This window comes from Chrysemys picta, chromosome 7 (assembly GCF_011386835.1).
Source record: "Chrysemys picta bellii isolate R12L10 chromosome 7, ASM1138683v2, whole genome shotgun sequence".
Classification (NCBI taxonomy): Eukaryota; Metazoa; Chordata; order Testudines; family Emydidae; genus Chrysemys; species Chrysemys picta.
Window position 1 is genome coordinate 100,358,506 of NC_088797.1, and position 24,693 is coordinate 100,383,198.

Genomic DNA, 24,693 nt, shown 5'->3' on the forward strand with positions numbered 1-24,693 from the left:
CTATCACCTTACCACCTTCTAAGTGTTTGCAGATGATTTCCTTAATTACTTGCTCCATTATCTTCCCTGGCACAGAAGTTAAACTAACCTGGGACACCGCTTGTGTAGGGAAAGCCCCTGGCGGGCTGGGTCGGTTTGTTTACCTGCCGCGTCCACAGGTCCGGCCGATTGCAGCTCCCACTGGCCGCGGTTCACTGCTCCAGGCCAATGGGAGCTGCTGGAAGCGGCGCGGGCCGAGGGACGTACTGGCCACCACTTCCAGCAGCCCCAGTTGGCCTGGAGCAGCAAACCGCGGCCAGTGGGAGCCGCGATCGCCTGGACCTGCGGACACGGCAGCTAAATGAACCAGCCTGGCTCGCCAGGGGCTTTCCCTTCACAAGCAGCATCCGAAGTTTGGGAAACACTGTTATAGACTAATACATAGCCTTACTTCAACAGGCATGTTTGCACATATACACAGATTAATGTATTATTGTAATACATATATCTCATGCAATGTATTGTATTTTCCTAATAAAACAAGTTATTTTTATATATTTGAATGATACAAAAGTAGCATGAAAATTGGGAAAAAAACAAATAACATTTATTGTAAAACCCGGAATGTTTTGGTAAAAATCGGTTTAAACTGAAAACAAAGGGGCTTAAGTATGGGTAAGGTCCGGAAACCTAGCTGCAAACCAAGAAAGCAGAATGTATTCTATATTAATTCTAATACCATGATTGTCACTGTAGTATCCATGTGCCTTCCACTAGTGCATTAAGCAATGTGATTGGAATCTGTCACATTTCTTCTCTTAACCTCTCCCCGGGGTAGAAGTGTTTTGTTTTTTCAAATGTTTGTATAATACACAGATACACAAACACATTGCCATATGTTTGTTAGAAAGGCAGTTTTAGAAAATGTCTCTCTTTTTTTTATTTCTGTTTTCAAATTTTCATAAATGACTGGAGGTCACTGCCCTGCTGCTTCTGATGGTGCTGGCAACATGTGGGGGGCCAGCTAGAGCTGGTGCCTGCTGCTGCTGTTGTGTTCCACTGGTGGGAGGGAGGAGAGAGTCACATCCCCAAAAGCACACTTCAGAGTCCATAGAAAGCTATTTTCATGGGTGTTGAAGGGATGTAGTCTGAAGGAAAGGTCTTGGTTTGTGCAATTATGGAAGCAGCCATTGAGAGTGAGGAAAGAGGAGTAAAAATCAACCAGTGAGTAATAAGGGGCACCTCAAATTATCCCCATGCTGCAGTGTGCTCCATCAATACCTGGCTGCTGTATAACCACTTGGGACAATAGCTAATTGTTCATAGTTTAGAGCAGACTCAGGTAGTTGTTGCAGAGTGCACTGAGAAATGAAAGCTCTTTTCTCCTGATTCTTCAAAACCACTTAAAGAAAAAATGCAATGCCTCTTATAAATACAGGCAGTCCTTGTTTCCTTGTTCTTCACTTTAGTTCTTTCACAAAGGCTCCAGTTCTTTTTAAAAGGTTGTAGTTACTCCAGGGATAGGTACTGGCGCTTGGTCCTATAATAAGTCTAGACAGTGCTTCTACAATTCTTCCCCAGCCCACCACTCCTAAATCTACAGTACAATAATCAATGAATATATGTGTTTTTTCTTGGAACTTTTGTATGCCTAGATGATCACCTTTCTCACTTCTTTTCCCACTTGGCAAGCATCAGCCTTGGACAAGTGGGTAGTAGAGATAGTTCTTCATTTGCTGGAATGAAATTGTTTCCTGTTTTTAATCTATTCTCTCAGAATAGACCTTCAAAAACAACAAGTAATCTTTCAGGAAATGTTTCTTCTTCTAAATCTTTTCTGCAGCCCCGTGTCTCCCACAATTTGTTACCTATGAACTAATCCTCAGTTCCTTCTTGTCGCCAGTGACAGTGCTAGAACATCTGCTGCTTTGGCTAGCATTGTTTCGTTCTCCACCAGTGAAGAAAGGTGTCTTCACATGCTGGACATCCAAAGGGCCTTGGCTTTTTACTTAGAATGTACCAAGCTTTTCTGTAAATCAACTCAGCTCTTCATCACTACAGCGGATAGGATGAAGGACCTTCCAGTGTCCTCTCAGAGGATTTCCAATTGGATTACCTCATACCGCATAAAGACCTGTTACGACCTAGAGGGGCTTCCACCGCTGCCGCCGATTGTCAGAGCTCACTCAACTAGAGCGCAGGCATCTTCGGCAGCTTTCCTGGCACACATCCCTATCCAGGACATCTGTAGAGCCGCAATGTGGTCCTCTATCCACACATTCACAGCTTATTATGCCATCACTTAGCAGGCTGGGGACAACGCTGGGTTCGGCAGTACATATTCAGATACAAAACATTCCATATATTGTCTTATCTTTTAAAATCATTATGTATTTTTTTTCAATGAAGGCGCATTTGCACAGCAGTTTAGCAAACACCACCTATATTTTAAAGTTTTTATTCTTTGAACTTTCACAGAGAATGAAGTAAAAAAAGACCCAAAAAGTTCAAAGGAACCGAAACCAAAAGTGGATCAGAAAAAGAACATCAAAATGGTAAGCAAGAGAAATTCATACTGCTTTACATAACAGTGTAGCGAGATGTTAATCCCTATGTTAAGGCCATAATCGCAAGCTATCTCACAAACAGGTGGAGCGTAGTTGTATTTCAACTTTTTTAAAAAAAATTATTTCCTTAAATTTTTCCTAAGACACATGAGGTAAGAGAAGCAATAGGGTAATTTATTGTTCTTATCAGGGTCTTTGTTACACACACTGTAAGTGTGAGATGGAGTGAAAACCACAGAATTTGTTAGAATCTTTTTTATTAATCTTTGCCCAATAACTGCTGAGCTAGTTCTTCTTTGAGTGCTGGTGCCTATGTGTATTCCACACCTGAGTATGCATGAGTGCCATACACCCGAGTCCAGAAATTCTAACATGCAGTGTCCATTGGCCCACATGTGTGCAGTGGATCTCCTTGCCCTCCCGACTGAGGGCATAAAAGGCAGCGCGGGCTGACACCTCTCCAGTTCCATCTTACTGCCGCATGGCCTGAGTCATAATCCCTGTGTCCACAGAATTCTGCAGCTTTTTCTCTTGATAGAACCTGTACATAAATATTTAATAGTTTCTGTTTCATAACTTTTATATTAGTCTAGTTAGAGTTTTATAGGATTGTTATTATAGCTTGTTTTTCCCTGTATTGGAGACTCCCTCTATGTCCAGAGTCCCAGGGTTGAAGAATTGCATCTTCTGCCCTTGTTCCTTCTCCATGAGTGACAATCACCTCCACTGTTTGAGTGAGACGTGTATCTCTGCAAAGTGCAGACATTATTAGCTAGTTCAGGCCTCTGCTGCAGATGCAGCTGTGTGAACTTCAGTACTGCAAGCATCTTTGCTTCCAGCTTCTTCTCACTCCCCTCCAGTCTAAGCACTGCTTGTCAATCCATCCACATATGGAAGAAATTAAGGTTACTTACCTGTAACAGGAAGTTTTTTGAGAGTTGTGATCCCTATCTGTATTACACAAATCTCACCCTTCGTCTCCTCTGCTTCAAATCCTGTTGGATTTGCAATCAGAAGAGGAACAGGGGAGGTGTTGCCCCACACTGCCTCTTATGCCATCAGTCACGTGTGGAGAGATCTACTGCACGTTTGTGGGCCAATGGACACTGCTGTTTAGGATTTCTGGACTCAGGCTCATGGCGCGTATGCGTACCCACATGTGAAACAGAGACAGAGACCACACATCTTGAAGAACATCTAGTTACAGGTAACTAACCTCCATTTCCTTTAAATTCATATTCTGTATATGAGCAAAGTATCCAGCATTAGATCAAGGTAAGCAGCTTCAAACAGACTTGAACTGCTTCTCCCCAACAAAAGATGCTTATGTTTTTGGTTTCAGTTGGCACTGACATATTGTAACGCTTTTGGTCTAAGCCCCCAGACTTCAGCAAAGCATGTCGCTCATTTTGTCGGACATAATGTTGTGCAATATTGATATAACTACAGAATTTTTTTGCATGGCAAAAAAAATAATCTTTGTTATTTAATTGTAGGTACCCATTAATCGTGTTCTACCTCCTAACTGCCTGTCCGTTGATACACACAATTTTAAATGTATCCTTTCAAAAGGAACTATTAACCGGAATGTATCGGATAAGATGATAGATTTCATTGTTTACATCTCCTTAGCTATAGGTCAGATGTTGTGGATCCATATAATGAAGCAAGAGAAGCAGGTAATATATTTAGAAAATTATTTTCTCCACAAACTAAAGGTTTTGTGGATTTGGAACATTTTTATAGTAAGTGATGAACTTAAGACATGAGGTAGTTGACATAACAGCTCATCCTCATAATGTTGCTTATGTTTTAAAAAAAAAAAGTCTCAGCTTCTTATAAAAATAAAAACCTGTTTCAGATTCAGTCAAATTAGGCTGCATTCTTCCTTCTTCATATAAGTAATAAAATATGGAACCAACATCTCCAAGAAAATAATTATTGAAATAATCTTTCTCATTGTATTTTCCCCACAAAATGTACAGCTCTTTAACAATAATTTGTTTTGCTATTTTTGGATTAAAAAGGTAAACTTAAGGCCCTCAGCAATACTTAAGCATGCATTGGAGGTCCCTGGGGAGCCACAGGAATGAGTGCTGTGTGATTTTTCCTTTGTGTTGCAGAAGAGATCAGCATAGGCTAGAACAGACTAAGGCTCTTGAGCTGCAACTGACACTTGAATGTGTCTCCTGCAGCTCTTTCCAGCACATGATATTAAAACTCGGCGTGATTTAATTATTAACTAATCTAAGTTATTAACCAATCAGGCTGCTTTTACTATGTTATTAATCAATTGTAGAATACTTGGTCAGGCATTTTGTTGGGAGAATAAAATATATGTTATATAAAAATAGTAAATAAAACAATGAATTCACACTACTGTGGCTCTTTGGGGTCATGTTGGGTAATGTTGATCACTAATTTGGCTCCTGAACTGGGCTAGAGCAAAGGGTAGTGGGGGGAGTGGGGTAGAGGAGAGGCAGATCTACATTGGGAGCCAGTCATACTTAGATAACATGCAACTGATACAGAGGAGCTCTAGCTGCTACTTCAGTTCATAAGCTGCAGTGGAGATCTGTGCTGCAACTCCATACCTTTGCATCAGGTTGTGAGGGCAAATTTCAGCACCCAAACCCACTGTCCCTTGGCGTTTCACCAGCACAGAGCCTGATCACTCTGACTTCATGTTGGTGATGAGAATTTCACTCCATGGGAATAAGCTGGACTTTTTTCTTTTTTAAATAATTAATGTAAAACTGAAATTCTTACAGTATTTAGTATGTAGCTCTTTTCCTCCCTTAACAATTGGTGTTAATAGTTTCACATTTTCTAAATTTATAGAAAAGCAGTATTTCATAAGTATCAAATTGTTATCTACAAGTGGCAGCAAATAGTGAATCAGCACATTTCTAAAAATCGGTATTTATTCTGCATTCTTTGAAATGTAATCATATATAAAAACTTCTATGACCCTGAGTATTCATTCAAATTACCTGAAATGTTTGGTATAATAATGTAACTCTATCACTTAAATCCAGCCTGGAGGTTTGACACTTAAAACCTGTGTGAAGAATTGGAAGACAAAAAAAATCAAATTGTCTGGTTTCAAACTTACATAAACACCGGAAGTAAGATTTTCAAAAGCACTTAGGCACTTATCTCCCAAATAACCTCCCAGAAATGTGATACCACTTTGCTGTACATATGGAAATTTCATATTTGTGATTTAGAACTAATCATTTAAAATTGAAAATAAATAACAAATAGAAATAACATTTTCTAGTTAAAGTTAGAAAAACAAAATTCTATGCATTCTATTGATGAATAAAATCCATTATGCTAGAATTCTGTATATATTTTATCACTTTTAACAAGAGTTATATTTAGAAGTCCTCAAGCCAAAGATTATAAATAAAACTCATGTAGTGATTAAAGCCTTGAAGTGGCATGTTATCTTGTGATTCTTTGTAGGAGGTCAAGGATACAACGATAATCAAGAGTGTCAATGTAAGGTCATTTAAAAATGACCACTTCTTTCTTGTGGAGTGCATTTACCAAGGCTACATGTATCAGTTACTGTGTTTGTACAGTATGACACAAAATATTTTCATAACTACCACCTATTTTCACCTATTTTCCCCCTGAAGACAATAATTTAATTTAATTTTTATTCAAATTTATTAGCAAAAGCTAAGTTATTCAGCATGCTCAAAATATACTTAAATTGGGGATTTGAACCAGATAAAGTTATAAAAAATAATCTTTAACAAAGGGGAAAATATTGTTCCAGCCATAGCATATAACAAATGTTATGACTTTGGGACACATTGTTCTACCTAATTTCTCTTTGATAGCAGAGCAGAAATAACTGATTCTGAAGTTTTGGAGGAGCTCCACGTAAGTGGAAATTATAGCTGCATGAGCATAGAAAATATAATCAAGATGGAAAAGACTAATTAAACTGTAACTAAAACTGAAGGGTTGTTTGTTTTTGAGATTAGTCTTGTGAAATGTGTTAAACTGAGAGCTCTGGAAATTGAATTCCATTATGTATAGAGGTGCTATATAGTTCCCATCACCACAGTATCTGAGCCCCTAAAACGGGAATCGTACGAGCAGTGCAATGTTATGTTAACTCTTGACACAGAAGAACCACCTTTAGAGCTCATTTTTATACCTATTCTATCCTTGACTTCTCTCCTAGGTTATCTTTTCATCCCTCTCAGTCACAAAATATGCCATCACACTTGTCACTAGCTGGCACCTTTAGCTTTAGTCAGGATTAAGACCTACAATTGCCAGGGCATGGCGACTGGACTTTTCTCATGAAAAACTTTAGATTGAATGATGATAGAAATAAAAAAATTGTATTGCCAGCCTCTGCATGTTAGAAATTTAGGCTGCATTGCATACTCTATATTATGTTAAATGATTAAATTCTTATGTTACAGAAGCAGTAAGTCCTTCCCACAAAATAAAGGAAATCCTAGAAAAATACCATGAGCAATTTACACCACACTGGGAAGGAGTTATTGGTAGCATGCATGTCCCAAGGTTTGTTATGGCTCTTCTATATTTCTCTCTTTTTTTTAAAGAGGTATTTCCCAGAGGCCCCAGTCATGACTAGGCCCCCATTGTGCTAGGTGCTGTGCAAATGCATAGGAAGACATCTCCCCTACCCTAAGCATATCTACAGATTTATTGATGGAAGAATTTAAAGAAAGAATCCAGAAGACATGCCTGTAATACATTTTGCCATATTGATCACAAGCAAGGCTAAAGTATGTAGGGGTATTCTGTTGATAGCAAAATGGCACTGTCCTTCTTGATTGTAATAAAATTATCATAAATGGAACTTCAGAAAAATCTAAAATAATGGAAAACTGGAGAAGACATATACAATGAGTTTTTGAGAGAAAGTTATAAAGTATATACATAGACAAATTTATAACATTGGCACTCTAGCAATATCACTCTGACAAAATAACAGGAGGTTACAAGTTCAGGTAATTCCGATCACTTCCCTGTCCATCTTACAAGTACTTTCATCTTCACTGAGTTAATAAATCAACAATTTTGGAAACACATATTTGAAAACTATAGCATTTTCATGCTCACTATAGGATTGTAATATTGTAGCACATACTTCTGAAATAAAGTAGTGAAGATTCATCCTGTAGTTTACAATTTCAAGACCTGATAATGTAATTAATATTGTTTCATACAGTTGGTTCACTTAGCTTCATATATAATTACTTCAGTTTTAGAATCATCTCTTCCCACACCCCAATTTCTTAGCTCCCTAATGAGCTCTCTTCTAGTCCTTGAGCATTCCCTTTGAATGTTAAGATAAATACTGTATCTCAAAGAAATGGGGATTGCACAGTATATACTGGCTTGTTCCTCTGTAGAATAGTCCCTTAAATCTCAAAAGCACCGTCCATGTCTTATTTACTGTGAGGTGTTATGTTACTATGGTAAAGTATACAATTTAGCTAAGTAAATTATTGTATAACAGTTCACACACACTGCTGTTCAAATTCTGTCCCATAACTGAAGTCTTCTCCCTTTGTCTTTTTACTTTTCAAACAATTGTTTGTTGAGTAATTAACATTGAAACATTTTATATAGATGTATCCAGAAAAATATTACTGTAAAACAGCTGCCTGGTCTAAATAGCTTACCTTTCTTTGCAGCCAAGCTGAATGGGAGCAGTTACTGAATAACTGCAGTGCGTTTCTGTTCTATGGAATGGAAAGATTCTTGTCTCATATTTTACTTAACAGATTTATTGCTATGAGCATCCCAGGTGAGATAAGGAAGCTGAAAAAACTATATTTTGTGTTCTCTTCCCTTGCAAAGCATCATAAAATTCTATTCCATGCCAAATAATTATGAGAATATTAGGGTTATGCAATGAAAGGTACAGTATAACACAGAGCTAAGGGACCATGCTCTTCATTCAAGAAGTTCTGCATTCAGGATATGGAACAAAAATTCTTGTTGTTTGCTATCTGTTAGAATAGTCTTAGAATTTAAACAGTGGGAATCTAACACTACTTTTGGCAAGGGGGAGTTCTGTCAAATTTACTTGACTGTTTTTATTGTTGGGCATATTTTTCTTTCTCCTGAAATTTGGTTTCTTCCCATTGGGTCCAAATTTCTCAAAAAGACATATTAAAAGGTTAGGACTCAAATTTTCAAAAGTTGCCTCAGAATTTGGGGGCCCAAGATCTGATATTCAGAGTTTCTGAATGCTGACAGCTCTGAGTTGAGTTGAATTAGAGTTGGAGATGGTATTTATAAATTACACCTTACATATTTAGAGTTGGGCACTGAAAATTAGAGGTCACTTTTGAAAACATGGGCCTAAATGATATGTCTCTGGTAGTCTTGTTTTATAGTCCCCTATAGCAGGGAAATACTTTTCATGTATGTGTCTAGACCAGGGATCGGCAACCTTTCAGAAGTGGTGTGCCACGTCTTCATTTATTCACTCTAATTTAAGGTTTCGCGTGCCAGTAATACATTTTAACGTTTTTAGAAGGTCTCTTTCTACAAGTCTATAATGTATAACTAAACTATTGTTGTATGTAAAGTAAATAAGGTTTTTTAAATGTTTAAGAAGCTTCATTTAAAATTAAATTAAAATGCAGAGCCCCCCCGGACCAGTAGCCAGGACACGGGCAGTGTGAGTGCCAATGAAAATCAGCTCGCGTGCCTCCTTTGGCACGCGTGCCATAGGTTGCCTACCCCTGGTCTAGACTGATGATGCTTCTTGAATGCTGAATCAAATTTCAAGTGCTAGGAAAAGTCTAGACCCCCTATTTTATCAACAGGAAATTCTAAACATGTTGACAAAGACACCACTGGAACAGAAAATATATGAGACATATGCTGTGTGATTTCCAGCACTTCTCCATGGACAGAAGTCCATAGTGCAGGGAGAACACAGAGGGTAGTGATACAATATCTAATATTTTCTTAGAAAGCTTTGGTAGGTTTGTTAGTTACTCCAATGCATTTTTACCAACGTGAAGATGGCTTTCACCGTCACTGGAAAAGAAAACAAGTCTGTTAAATTTCTCTGAGCCTTTGAAAGAGCAAAGTCTTCTATTTTCAGAAGCACCCAAGTGTCTTAGAAGCCTAAGTCCCATTTTCAAAAATAACATAAACCCCTATGCTACTAAGTGCTTAATGTCCTTTTCATATAGCTATCACTTCTATTCCTTTAAAATATAGTTATTCCTATTAGAGGCTGCACAGTATACATTTTACAGGGAATTAATCCTGACAGATCCATTAGGGGCATGGAATATTTAAGGATTTCAGGCCAGATTTTTAAAGGTATTTAGGCACCTAAAGAGACAGTTAGGCACCTAGTGGGATTTTTTAAAGGACTTCGGCACCAAACACCCATTAATTTCAAGTATCTTTACAAATCTGGCCTTAAGCCCTTAAATATACCCTGTACATAGTGGATTTGTCAGGGTAGCTGCACAGTCTTTCCACTTCCTGGTCATCTACCCAACTTTCCACAGGTTGACACCCCATGAAGTCATTTAATGTTACCTGTAGGCTTAATCGGGTACAGAGCTAATTTTCATGGGACCTAATAAATATTAATTTTTGAGAGCCTCCACTGACCTATATTTGCAAACATGGTATTATAATTCTCTATCACTAAATTTTCTGAAAGCGGAGATTGTTTCTTGCCATCCTGGCTACAATTATCCACATTTCATAGTTTTCCAAAGGACATTAATATTTATTTAGAAAGGATAAGTTAGCTATTCGAATTACAATAGCTTCTTGTGTTTTTCCTTAACAAATATTCAAAAACAGTACAGAAAAGGCATTGGTAGTGAATTAGTCTGCTGTATATTCCTTGATTTGGTCTCACTGACCATGTAAATTAACTGATCGCATCTGGAAAAATCACATTTGATTTGCAAAACGTGATTATCTATCAGAATAGTATAAATATTCATAAATCTCACTTAAATTTAATTTGCTTTCAGACAGACAACTGACAAATGAAGCAGAGATCCCTGTCATTTGTTTGTAAGACTATATGGGACCCTTCTCGATAAAAATCACATTGGACCAAATTTTGCAATCTTTACTTAAGTAGTATTTACTCATGCAAGTAAATCCTACTTGAAATCAGTTCTACCGAACTTGAAAGGGTTGCAGAAATGAGTCCTGTAAATTTATTATTTATTATTATTTGTTTACTATTTGTATTACCATAGCACCTAGGAGCCCTACTCATGAACCAGGACTCCATTGTGCTAGGTGCTGTACAAAGACAAAACAAAAAGACGTCAGGTAGTAGTAGAAAGTGATTATTCAAATGCTTTTTGTTAACAAATAGCTGAATATACAGTTATGGCAGAAGAAAAAATAAATGTTTATATTGAAAACTGTTTATTCAATACTTTCACAAGAGCAATTACATCTGAAAGATACATATTATCTATATTCACTTTGTAAATGCTGTTAAAACAACTAACATTATTTTTCCAGAATGCCAGTTGATGGTACTTTTAGATCTGGTGCAATCAAATCAGAGTTTCCAACGACTGGCAAAGCTTGATACACTCAAAAGGTAGAATAAATCTTATTTTGTCCTGCAGATAGTCACAGTGCCTCATTTTTTGTCTTTCAAAGCAAATTTAAAATTGTCTTCTGTGCTTCTGAAAGTGGGGTGGACTCAGATCTGAGTTTGGAGTGGGGAGTTTGGCCACTTTCCCCCATGATCCTATAGAAGTCTTTTTCACAGGTGCTGCATTGTATCAGGGCTCCACAGATGAGGAGAGGACAGATCAAGGCTGTGGGGAGACCGAGTCCGGGGGGCAGAAACCTTCCCCACTGTCTTCTGAATTCAGGATTTTTAAATCAATCTAGTTAAATAGATACAGCCTTTCTAGCATAGAAAGATACTTTAGAGTCCTTCTGAAGGTTTATACAATTAATACTTTGACACTGAGCCAAGTGTTTGTCTTTTGCTGGAATAAATTGTTTTGGGATGCTAATTAACTTCCTTCCAGATGTTTTCTATTGCTGATTAAAGGTGTTAACCTTGAAGACAGCTAAGTATCTGCCTTGCATCTAAATTTAAAGAGACAGAGCTCACACATTTATTGTATATATCTAATACAAATTCTTGAGAGATTAAAATACTTTCTACTTTTCTGACTTCAGCTGATAAATGTCCCACTAATAGGAAATAAATAGAAAAGTCCCCCTAAAAATATAAAGAGCTATCAGTCAGTATCGCCACTTTCACCTAAAGTACCTGTACACCTTGCAAATTAAAATGTACTGGATGTAAGATACTGTATCTAATACATAAATACACACACACACACACAAAATAACTCTAAATATTTAAATCCAGTAACTAAGCCTGAATCCCCCTCTTTTATATGAAAACAATTAAGAATGGTCCCTTTATTTCTCAAAGCTTTTTTCCCCAAACACAGTCGTTCCCTAAATTAAGTCAAAAGACAATTCCTTAATGTAGGTTTTCCAACTGTGTACATTTGCAGTCTCATCCTAATAGATTATTGTATTTACCAGCCTGTTGCTGTCATCCTGCATCTCTTAAGTGGGTGATTTATGGCTCTGACTGTGACAGTCCCCGAAAGTTTAGAATAACTTCAATTAAAAGCTAAATCACATAGCTTCGTGTTCCCCCAAGAAATAGGTAGCATCCTCCAGAGAGATTATAGAAAACCTTAACTGTTGTTTTATACGGGGATTACCATGAAATGCAGATTGACAAAAAGCCAAATTCCATTTTTAAATTGCTACAATTCCAATGCTCTAGAATTTCACCCCCCCCCCCAAAAAAAACTATCAAAACTCCAAATCTCCAAGTGTTCAGTTGCAGCAATTTCATTTAATCCAGCTCCAGGGAGGAGAATGTCTTTCCTTGTATATCATTTCTGAGTCTCCAAACTTTTGCAGCACTCACTCTAACAGCTTGTTTTCACTGCTAAAGTATCTGCATTTTTTACTGTGAGTAATTAATATGTGTGACCCATGCTGAGGTAAAAACACAGTAAGACCAGGAACTCTAGTTTAACTGCCAGGGCAACCTGAAGTGCCTTGTCTTTACTGTTGTTTTACCTTGGGGTAGCTTGAACATGTTATTACCACAAGGGAAACAAAACACAACTTTTTTAGCAGTAAAGACCCGTCATATCTCCAAATATGCTGAAGTGCAGACATGCATCTCATGTAAGGAGAAATCACTTCTCTTCTTCTTTTTCCTCCTCCTGAAGGTAAGCATTACCGATAACTCAGCATGCCTGTCTCTAAACTACTCAGCTGGATCCTAAAGCCTACTCCACAGACCCTTATCCACAACTAATGTGCTTTGTCTGTTATTCTTTCCTTTAATTTACTGTATTATCCTTCCCTAAACAGTAACATGGCAGTGCACAGTCTGCTAGGTGGGAGTTCACACCCTGCAGAGATGAAGTAGAACTTAACATAGTTGTTTATATAGCATCCCCTACTTAATACAAAACATTCCAACACACTTTCACTAAGAATTAAAAATGTATGAGAAAAATGCAGTCCATCATTTACTGATATGTTTTGTATGGTGAAAGTTGAATAAAAGTCATTTTTGTCCTCTATATTCAAAAGCACAACATGCATCATAATGTTTCAGGAAACTTTGTACTTATCATTTTTATGCATTATATTTATTGATTCTATTATTCTTATACTATTGACTTTCTTTAGTCGTCTACATATGTCTATAGAGAGACCAACAGAGACAGCAATCCTTCTAAGCCTTACTGGTGTTCGTTCCATTATGGCCAACCAGTGGTATACAACCCTACAAGAGAATGCAAAAAGGCTGGAAATCTTGTCTGAAAGTATGTACTTGTGGCAAATCTTCCCTTAACACATTAGTCCTTAAAATGTTCTGATACTTTATGTAGAATAGCACAATTCTTATGCTATCCTCATTGTAGAGTGAGGGCTGAGATAGAGGCTGTGAAGACCTGCATGCTAATAAGTAGCAGGGATTGGCTGGCTATGTGGGCTTTCTGATCCTTCTTTCTAAAAACCCTGCTCAGAGCCCTACCTGTCCCCGATTAATGGAGAGAGAAGTGTCCTTGAGCTGCCATAAATTAGCAACTATTACTATTTTGAGAAAATGTTCTGTGATGCCTTCAAGGAGAATGTTAACCTTGTCTTCTTGCTTTAAGAATGTAAAGTGAATGAATGTGAGTGAAGGATGAGCTGCTGGTTATAAATTAAGAGCAAGACTTTTATAGTTAAGAGCAAGGTCTTGAATCATGAAAGCCACGGAGCAATCTGTAGGTGCTGCGAGGGCACAGAAAGGGAAACTACTTGAAAGTTACTCGCACAATCACAGAACTATAACTAACTCCTAGTGATCTATATCATTTTGATTTGCTCCATTTTTAAAAGCTGAGGCACTGGTCTAAAAGAACCCAGGGTTTGTATCTTCTTGTTTTTCAAAATTCTCATTAAAAGTTCATAAAAATGACAGGAGTTCTTTTTAGATTTGTTACAAACCGGAAAAACAACCGGGCAGACCATTCGTGTTCTTCAAAAGTATAAGATTGGAGTGGAAACGTCACCAACTAGAGGTAAGAAATAGACACATTTGTATAATGTACAGAAACTGGCCTCTGATATTAACAGAATTAGATGCTTGTAGTTTAATCACTATTACAATTCTTTGTTACAATGTAAGAGAGGAAAAATGCAGCCACTTCAAGTGGTTCCTGACTTCAGTTGGACTTCTCCCTCAGTTGATTTACTGCAAAGCTAAAGCTAAGATTGGAAATAAGTATGTTTTAAACAAAGGAACATCAGGAGAATATTGTGGTTTTGAAAAAAAAAATTTAAAAGGCCTCCACTAACTAGGAGATAGGTATATAGAATTGCAGCAATTTTTAAAACATTTTGCAGTTGATATGTACATCCACGGTTCATGGAGGGAGTAGGGGTAAGAGAAGAGCTTCAAAAGTCAGACCTTGTAGACCGATACAGATGCAAGATAGTCAAGGTGAACTAATATCTTAGCGTGTCTAATATGTACCAAATCATAAAGTGTTTTCATCACCATATAGTCATAACATATATTAGAAACATATTAATTCAACATATGTTAAAACAAATAAGTCTTAATCTCGCTTTTCTGGACTGTCCAGGACAAGATGTTGATTCTGCTTCATAATCTGGGTCCTGATAAATCACTGCATTACTCTATTTTTATGTTGATAAAAATCCATTCTATTTAGTCTAATGGTATACATTTTATATAGTTTATTACATAATGGCTTGGTTTTCAGAGGTGCTGAGCACCTGCAATTGCCACAGACTGTAGTAGGAGCTGCTGGTGCCAGGAGTCTCTGAAAATTAAGCTTTAATTAGTGCATATGTCATGGGGAATGGATATTTGGAAAATGTCCATAATTTAGTAAGGTACTTTTCAAGTTCAGTTTCTATGGAAAGCTCAATTAATCTTTACATTTTATGAAAACTTCTTCACTTGATTCCAGCAACTTCTGAATTTGGTTTCATTTGACATATGCAGTATGTATTTGTGATAAAGTAAACTCAGCTATCTCTGCATGAAGTAAATCTATTATTATATAAAATTACATCCATAAAAATGCAAATTCTCAGTAGGAAGTAATGAAAGTGACTCACACTTTATAGTGTTCTCTGCAGTTTCCAATCTGTATTTATCAACAATGTACTGTGTGCAGTCATACTGCCTTGGGTGTGCTGTCATACATTAACTAGAGTCAGAACTGATCAATACGTAAGTCACACCTCCCTGGAAAATACAGTATGATTGATGATTAAGTTGGTGGCACTCTCCCCTCTGGGGCCCCAATCCTGCAAACAATTACTCATGTGTTTATCATTAAACACATTAGCAGTCCCATTATGGTCAGTGCCACTACACACAAATTTAAAATTATACATGTACATAAGTGTTTGCAGGCAGCGGGCCTTAGTTAGTATTGAATTAATACCATATTGTGTTTAAAGGGGGTGTTTTGCTGGGATAAGTGCAGTCTAACAGATGAGACCCAAAGGTAAGGTCCTGACTACATGTGCTGACATTCAGTGGCAATTTTTGGAAAAGATAGGGGTACCAAGGCCAATAATATGACCAAAATCTAATTTGAGTAATTACATTTGCCTGTGTAAAATTCCCTGTTTGGTAGCTTTACCACAATTAGCCAAAATATTCACCAACAGAGTGTGAATACTTCCCATGAAGTCTGACTGGTATAAAATTTAATTTGTGTGACTGGCAAGCAGTGCTAAGAGCATGACAAACATGAAATATACAGTACTCATTAATTTTACATTTTACAGCATGTAGTAAATTACAGTGATATGGCTGCAGATCATGGCAAAATCTCTACAAACGCAAAATAAGTTCAGCCTGCTTGGTAGAAGGCAGCCACTAGAAATTTTTCTCTGTATAGGGTAATTTATAGAGGAATTTCCACCTGCTAGCTTGGGGTGGGGGACCCCCACAGGGGCAGTCCTTGACTTATCTGTCTATTGGTTGTTACTAACATAGCATTATAAATCGTATTCCATTTACAAAGTTGTGTAGAAGTTGCCAGAGGTAAGGCCTCTGCTGGTAAAGTAAAGTACAATAAAATAACTTACTTGTTCTTGGTGAAAAGCCAACAAAATCCTCACTTTGCTGACTTATTGTAGTAATGATTTGGGGTAGTGGGAAGACTAAAATCATAAGTATTGTCTGAGTTTTCTCTGTTCTGTGCTCAAATGTCCCTTGTGTGTATTGATCATCATTTCAATGTAAAACAGAGGAATGCAAAAGATACTTGAATATTTAAAAAGAAGAACAGGAGTACTTGTGGCACCTTAGAGACTAACAAATTTATTAGAGCATATTTAAGCAATATTTAAGCAAACAGAGGCAAAAATACTATATTGTAAAATATTCTAATAGGTATAATTGTAAATAACAATTTTTTTGAATATTTTCTAGAGGAAGAGAATTCTAAGAATTCTTCTAGTGATGAAATCGAAAACCAAATCATTCTCAGTCAGTCAAACCTTCCTGCAATTCAGCCATCATCTTTCAATTGTATATTATATGGGCTACCCAACATAATTGTTATGTGAATTCATGTCAGGTTTCTATATGTAAATAGGAACTCATCTACAGTATACATGATATTGGCCTTATCTTGAAAGCTAGCATTTATTCAGTCATCTTAAGTACTTTTTGTGTAGACTAATGAGAATTGAATTTAAGAATATGCAAAGCGTGTTAGCTAATTTATTTTGTTTTAGATTTGTGTACTGATATTAAAATATCAAAGAAGATTTTCGTCAGAGCTTTGTATTATTGAAAGTATGCATTTCTGTGTGCTCTTCTGTTGTTAATTAAAGTCTTTAAAAACAGATCTTGGATTTCTGCTTATGATTACTCCATTATTTACCTTCTGCTTAAAAATTAGCAAACATACTGGTTTTCACATCACAAACTTGTGCAATGAGACTCAAAAGTACTTTTTAATTGACTAACTTTCCTTTGAATAATTCATAATAGCATTGATGAAGTTCTCAAATTTCGCCTGTGGTTCACAAAATTCCAAAAAACGCATTCGCAATCAACTATGTTGTGTTAAGCAAAAATAAGGTATATTTTCTTTTTACATTACTTGCTCTGCGTTCACCTACAATAGTATAAATAGTGATTGGATTTTCCAGGGCCATACGCTAGGGTGACCAGATGTCCCAATTTTATAGGGATAGTCCTGATATTTGGGGCTTTGTCTTATATAGGCGCCTATTACCCCCTACCCCCGTCCCGATTTTTCACACTTGCTATCTGGTCACCCTACTATACACAGATGTGGGAAGGGAGCTCAGCTTCCTCTACAGCAGCATTCTTCTCTTCCCCTGACTTCACAAAGGGCTCTATGCAGGATCAGGGATCTCCGGGCTAAGGAAGGAGTACATGGACCGCACCGGCATGACCAGAAAGTACTTGCAGTGTCTCCCCACATGCTACAGTGACAGCCTAGAGAACACAGACAAGTCACTAAAATTCCTTTCCCCTATCCTACTTAGTAGATTGTGCCCCATTTTAGGGAACCATGTATATTACTTAACCTTTTCTCTCCTGTATTACTTTAACATTAAACATCAAAAAAAGCTTGACACCCAGACAGACCATTTAATCTCCTTGGAACCTGACTGAAAATTTTACTAGGGTATCCTGTTCTGAGGTAATTGATCTTTTTCCTGGTGTATTGCAGCAAACATGGATAACGTGCTGGCCTCCAAAATAAATAAAAATAAAATAAAATTAACTAGCTAACTAATAAGGGAGTATAAATTATGTGTCCTCCACTACATAAAACAGGGATGTAATATTTAATTGCTGCAGTCTGCTCATTGATTTCTTTGATAATATAAATCTTTTATGGAGAACTATTAACCAAATTCCGAAACAATTGTAAATACGCAGATTTAGTTTGCCTTATGCTTAGTCACCGGTGGAAGTTTTAAACAATTTTATAACTTTTTTTGTACCAATAGAAATAAATGCAAAATAAGAACTTAGTAAAAATATAAAGCTTTGATCATAATTTCAAACAAAAAAGTTTTAAAATACTCTTTTTTCCCAGCAAGGCAGCCAAGCCTGTTCCCTGTGATAAATTTTTTGTACTCACTTTAAGGCATTAAAATGTCACTAAAAAGATACTGTTCCTGGCTACCATGCTGTGCTAAAGTTAATTAGAACCTGATAGAGCTTTAAAGATTTGTAGCACATTATTATAAAATCATGACATGCAAAACATCTTTTTTGTTCACACAAGAATATCAATAAATTCTTCTCCACTACCAGAGGTTTATCAGATAACTTTATATGACCTGTAACTTCTACCTCAAATTATTTGTTATAAAACGCATAATGATTTTTTAAAAATATATTCCGTTTAAATTGAATTTTCTTCCCTAGTTAAACATTTGACTTAGTCACATTTTGTAAATGTATTGTCTTGCTTTCATCTAGACTTTTGGGAACATGCCAAAATTAAACCAGGTAATGTTGACATATAACCTTTGTTTTAAGTTATCAATGCTGAAATGTAGGACTGAGTCAGCAAAAAAGTTTTCTCTTCAGTCTTCTGTACTTTTCATGATCCAGACAGCCACAGAAATGGCCATATTTAGCATGGAATCCCCCTTAGTTATTTCCCAACTTCCCATAGCCTTGCACATTCAGAAAAATCTGCTTCCCAATGGCAAATGTAGCTGTCCAGGAGACAGAAAGCTCCCAACCTCCTACATTCTTTTATTCCTGAGTCTCAGAAACACCAATTATCTCTCCCATGGGTATGCATGTCCTAGGAGATAATCCAGGTATCTAAATGCAGCAACTCTTGCCCTGTCACAGTTAAATATGTTTATGGCTGTCTTCTCTTTGAGAGTGGGTGGATTGTTTTTGTTTTGTTTTGCATGTTTTATTAATAAAATATACACACAGTTAAAGGTGAGGGACTCATTACTTGATTGCAGGATGCCTAGGAGTCCTGTACACTTTTAGTTACTGTTGTGGTCCACTGAGTGTCTTCTACCGCAGTTTGCTGTAATGTTCAAGGGAATTTCTCCCTTTTTCTTCAGTTGCTCTTTTTTGATGCCTCAAGATGGGGCAGGAGTGGGGGGAACATGGTAAGCAGGAAATAATAGTTGGGCATTGTAGCCCCTGTATTGCTTCTCATGGATGATATACAGAATGAACCTGTCATCTAGAGAAGAGTCCAGAGTTTCAATTATTCATTCCTTACTGACAGCCATTCAGTCAAAAAAATCGTAAGACTCCTGCACTTGTAATATGACATCAGAAGACACCTCAGGCTTGCCTGAGTCCCCCAATGGCATTCCTCAGTTGTTTCTGGGACAATCAGGATGGTAAATCTATCTTTGGGAGTTGGGCGGGGGGCAACATAAAGGCTGAGATTTTCAAAGCTATGTGGCTAAGTCCCCTGTACTCCTTCAGAAATATCAACCAAAATGTAGTAGCCTCTGGGGGACCGAGAGGCCTATGGTGTGTGTGTTTCAGTAAATACCTGTACAGAAGCTAATTTCCTTTTTTGGATTGTGCCCTTTGAAGGATACTCTTGTAAGGATTCAGTTACACCCTAAAATTGTTAAAACTAATGGTAAAGCTCTGCTAAACGAAAGAGAATTATCAGGTAAGAAATTTCTCAAACTCTCTAAGCCTCTCCAAAATCCTCAGGCAGGCCCGGGGTATAGTAGAGTAATCATGGCAGACTGTATTAATCTTTGCTGTGGGTGGAAGCCCGACCAAAAATGCAAAGGTCAACTGTGCAATTCACTTCCTTTTCCAGATCATTAGTGGAGGTGATACATAAAACCAAATGTAATACCAGTGTGGTACCCCAATAGACACTACCCTTCAACTGGATACATTGCATTATCCTGTTAGCAGCCTGCATTATCCTCTTTTCAGCCCAAGTGAATGTTCATATCCAAGCCCATTTGAATTGCTGCTTTACAAAATCTTGCATGAAGGTCTATTAAATGTTTTACTAAAATCATAATCTGCAGCATTCCCTTTACCCACCAATTTTGTAATTCTGTTCTTAAAATGCCAAGGTTTTTCTATAGAATTTCTTCCTAAAACCCATCTTGCTTGTAGCTCATGGTTCCATGATCCTCTAGGTGTTTAGCAATGTTTTTAACATGATTTTTTTTCACTAATTTACTCTGTATAGAAATTGGAGTTACAGGAGTGTAACTGCCATGGTTACACTTTTCTTTATTGTAGTTTTGGATTACATTTGCCTTATTCCAGTCTTTCAGTATTTCCCTAATGGGCAATGATTTTTCAAAAATAGTTTGTGGTACACTCAGTTAATTAACTAATTCTCTTTTTACCCTACAGTGCATATCATCCAGAGCACCGTAATTGTGTATGTTCAGATTTTCCCAGTACTCCTTTATCTGCGTCTTATCTACAAAAAGAACAGGAGTACTTGTGGCACCTTAGAGACTAACAAATTTATTAGAGCATAAGCTTTCGTGGACTACAGCCCACTTCTTCGGATGCATATAGAGTGGAATAAATATTGAGGAGATATATATACACACATACAGAGAGCATGAACAGGTGGGCGTTGTCTTACCAACTCTGAGAGGCCAATTAAGTAAGAGAAATAAAACTTTTGAAGTGATAATCAAGATAGCCCAGGACAGACAGTTTGATAAGAAGTGTGAGAATACTTACAAGGGGAGATAGAGTCAATATTTGTAATGGCTCAGCCATTCCCAGTCCTTATTCAATCCTGAGTTGATTGTGTCTAGTTTGCATATCAATTCCAGCTCAGCAGTCTCTCGTTGGAGTCTGTTTTTGAAGTTTTTCTGTTGTAAGATAGCCACCCGCAGGTCTGACATTGAATGGCCAGACAGGTTAAAGTGTTCTCCCACTGGTTTTTGAGTATTATGATTCCTGATGTCAGAGTTGTGTCCATTAATTCTTTTGCGTAGAGACTGTCCGGTTTGGCCAATGTACATGGCAGAGGGGCATTGCTGGCACATGGTGGCATATATCACATTGGTAGATGTGCAGGTGAACGAGCCCCTGATGGTATGGCTGATGTGATTAGGTCCTATGATGATGTCACTTGAATAGATATGTGGACAGAGTTGGCATCGGGCTTTGTTACAAGGATAGGTTCCTGGGTCAGTGGTTTTGTTCAGTGATGTGTGATTGCTGGTGAGTATTTGCTTTAGGTTGGGGGGTTGTCTGTAAGCGAGGACAGGTCTGTCTCCCAAGATCTGTGAGAGTAAAGGATCATCTTTCAGGATAGGTTGTAGATCTCCGATGATGCGCTGGAGAGGTTTTAGTTGGGGGCTGAAGGTGACAGCTAGTGGTGTTCTGTTATTTTCAGTTACTTTTAGAGTGTTCCTTCCTTACCAATTCTTCAATCTTCTTTCTCTACCTTTCCACTCAGGCTTTTTAAAATATATTCAGTTTCATTCATTTTTTGAATTACCATTAATGTCATCATCCTCATTTTATTTTAATGGATCTGTTTATCCCTATTTCTTCTTATCCTCTGATACGGTTCTTAAAAATCCTTCTTATTTCCCTTGATCCCTTTAGCCAGCAGTAACTTTTTTGCCTGCCCCTATATTTTCCCTATATGCTTTAACTAAGTATTCTTGCAACTTTTTTTTTCCAGGACAGGATGTTTTTTAGCCTCAGATCTTTGAGCAGTTTGAAGCCACATTAGCCACTCCACAGTTTTGCATTTTTCTTTCTGAAAGGAACTCAACTCTGCTAGGCCTGAATTATGATATATTTTAGGCTTTCCCAGCTCTCTTCCACCCTAATTGATTTTAATAATACTTAGTATTTTAATTTCAAAAAGTTTGCTTTTCTGAAATCTAATATTCTTGTCCATTCTGGGAACCCATGGTCTCCGATACTGAATTTAAGTTACTCATCATGTTTTAACTGGTTGCATGTTTCTCAATATATTCATGTTCTCAGTCAGTTCTTCCCAATCTGGATGAAATAATTCAACAATATCTCTTCTCTGCTTCAAGTCTGTGCTTTCTGAACCAAGGTTTTTTTCCTTTATTTGTGTTTACTTTATCTTAACAAAGGAGACTCCTCAATGCATGTTTGGCTACATTTGCCAGCACCCGTACAGATAATTTAAAGTACAGTGTTTGGTAACCTGGAGTACCTAAGTGGCCTGTAGCAGATATCCACAGGTATTTATCTCTTGAATCCTTACCTAGAGAATTTACCCATACCTTTCTTCATCACATCATTTATCATCAAATTGTAGTTTGTTGGCATTGTAAATATTTTTGACATATGCTGCCACCCACTCATTTTTTCTTCTCTTATCTCTATAATGGATAATTACAGGTCAGTCTCGTCTTATGTGGGGGTTCCGTTCCGTGGTTAGCGCGTAAAGCGAAAACCGCGTATAGTCAAAATTCCATTGAGTTCAATGGCAGGCGGAATCGCCCGCACTACAGGTATAGTATTGAAATTGTTATTTTGCTCTTTTTTTTGTTTTGTTTTTGCCGAATGTGTAAAGTTGAAATCGCGCATGTTGAATGCGCGTAAGATGCGACAGACCTGTAAAAGGCCTTGAAAAAGAGTGTGCTCTCTTTTAATTGTAAATCACCAATCCTTTCCTACTTTGCTATGTATGTCTTAATGAATTTACTGCATTAACTTTAGTATTCTTGAAGTACCAACTTTCCAGACTTATGACAGGGCCAGAAAAGTTTCTTCACCTATTCAGAAAATTACAAAGGATGTTCTTTGATAATAACCCAAGATAAAAGGTACAGTGCTGAAAAGGTTAAGAAAGACTGTTTAGCGGTGTCTAATATCAAAGTATAATTAGCTTATTCAGTAGTTTACAATTGTTAATTTTATTTACGAAACTAATGCAAATATTTAATCTTCCGAAGTGACTTTTCCCAAAAATGTTACCATTGGTATTGGATGCTTTGTTTCTAACTGCCATGCAACAACCTCTGTCAAAAAGATGAATGAGTATGTTTGAAAATTTCTCTACAGTCTGACAGCACTACTTTATCATAAAACTTTGATAAAGAATAATGTCTAGATCCAGGAAACTATAGACCTGTAAGCTTGACTTGTTGGGAGGAAGATACTGGAAACGCTAATCAGGGATACAGCAGGGGAACACCTAGAAATGTATGATTTATACTAATTAAGGATAGTCAGAGCAGAGGGCATGCATAACATTTGATCAAATTTCTTGAGAAAGTAACCAAAGTCGCTGACTTGTGGCAATGGTGTGCAGCCATAAACATGGTTTGCTGTGACTTTAAAAAACCTTTTTATGCAGTACTGCACTAAAGACTACTCAGTAAGATCAGTAAATATAGTATAGCTGCTTGAGTGGCTAATGAACTACCTTGAATATCAATGAAAGGGGGTACTCATGTAGTGATATAGGATGATTACTAGTCAATGCCACAATGATTAGTATCTGGTGGGGGGGGTTTCCCTCTGTATTATTGGTAGAAGCAATGTGCAGTAACATGATTAAATTTCCTGATACTATAAAAGCAGAGGGTCACTCAGTGCAAAGGCACAAACTGGTAGAATTCAGAATGATTTTGAGAACCAAACAGCACGGACAAATGAATAGCTTTTATATTTCACTGCAAAGAAAGGTAAGGACTTGGGGAAGATAATAAGAAGGAAAACTTGTATACATTGTATAAGGAAAAAAATCAACAGTACTGCTGTTAAAACTCTAGAGCGCTGAGTGTTTAAGTAATAAAACCGGTAAATAAAAATTGAGGGTGGGCAAATTAGGGGGTGTACAAAACTGTTGAAAAAAGTGATGGAGAAAAGGTCAGGTTCAAAGGCTTGAGTTGGTTAAGCATCTGAAACCCTGAATGCTTTTCTGAAGTTTTTCCCAAACTTTCCTTGAGTTGTGGCTGAAAGTTAAGTTGATTCTTATTTTGGCCAAATCATGTTTGCCATCCCTATCCATTTTCAGAAGTTAGTATATATTTAAACAATTCATAAGGTCACATTCTACATAAATGCTCTATGGGGCTGATTCTCATTTAGGCTAAGGGCCCTTTGCACCTCTCTAGAAGTGTAAAGGGATCTTAAAGTATGTGGAAAATATTATTTACATCCAGCATATGATCACCTTAAACTGCCAGAGTGATGTAATGGGCCTTTAGTGTAAATGAGAATCAGAGCTTATGTGTGTAGTACACACTTGTGGTGTCCTTTAGTAAAAGGGTGAGTTAAAAGAACAGAGGGGTTTATAATAGCATAGAGCTCACTCTGCATGATAGGGGGAATTTGGGAGTGCTCTTCCTCAAAAAGGTTAAGGAAACTAGGTGTACCTTCTTTGCAATACAGATGATCCTCATTATTACATACAGTTTTCTGAAAGAACACTAAAGCTAAAGGTCTACAAGACTAATTTAGCTATTATTTAATACAGGACAAGTGACATAAACTAAAGCTAAGAAAAGCCTAATGACTGTTTTTAAAAAGACAGTTTATTAAATACTGAGTAGTGACTCAAGG

General features: G+C 37.2%; 1 protein-coding gene across 13 annotated transcripts in view; it reads left to right on the plus strand.

Moving 5' to 3' along the window:
• The window catches only part of CFAP46 (cilia and flagella associated protein 46), a 182,418-nt gene extending 165,412 nt beyond the window's left edge, over nucleotides 1–17,006 (plus strand). For 10 of the 13 annotated variants that reach the window (XM_065552129.1, XM_042856763.2, XM_065552130.1 and 7 more), the window contains 9 exons: nucleotides 2,458–2,534; nucleotides 4,043–4,103; nucleotides 4,190–4,225; nucleotides 6,998–7,100; nucleotides 8,243–8,355; nucleotides 11,076–11,157; nucleotides 13,308–13,444; nucleotides 14,102–14,188; nucleotides 16,588–17,006. In XM_065552129.1, the coding sequence (XP_065408201.1) occupies nucleotides 2,458–2,534; nucleotides 4,043–4,103; nucleotides 4,190–4,225; nucleotides 6,998–7,100; nucleotides 8,243–8,355; nucleotides 11,076–11,157; nucleotides 13,308–13,444; nucleotides 14,102–14,188; nucleotides 16,588–16,724 (833 nt within the window). In that variant the 3' untranslated portion in view covers nucleotides 16,725–17,006. Of the gene's footprint in view, nucleotides 1–2,457; nucleotides 2,535–4,042; nucleotides 4,104–4,189; nucleotides 4,226–6,997; nucleotides 7,101–8,242; nucleotides 8,356–11,075; nucleotides 11,158–13,307; nucleotides 13,445–14,088; nucleotides 14,189–16,587 lie in introns of those variants that run through there. The other 3 variants (XM_042856767.2, XR_010589285.1, XR_010589286.1) reach the window with 3 other exon arrangements.
• The last annotated feature ends 7,687 nt before the right edge of the window (nucleotides 17,007–24,693 follow it).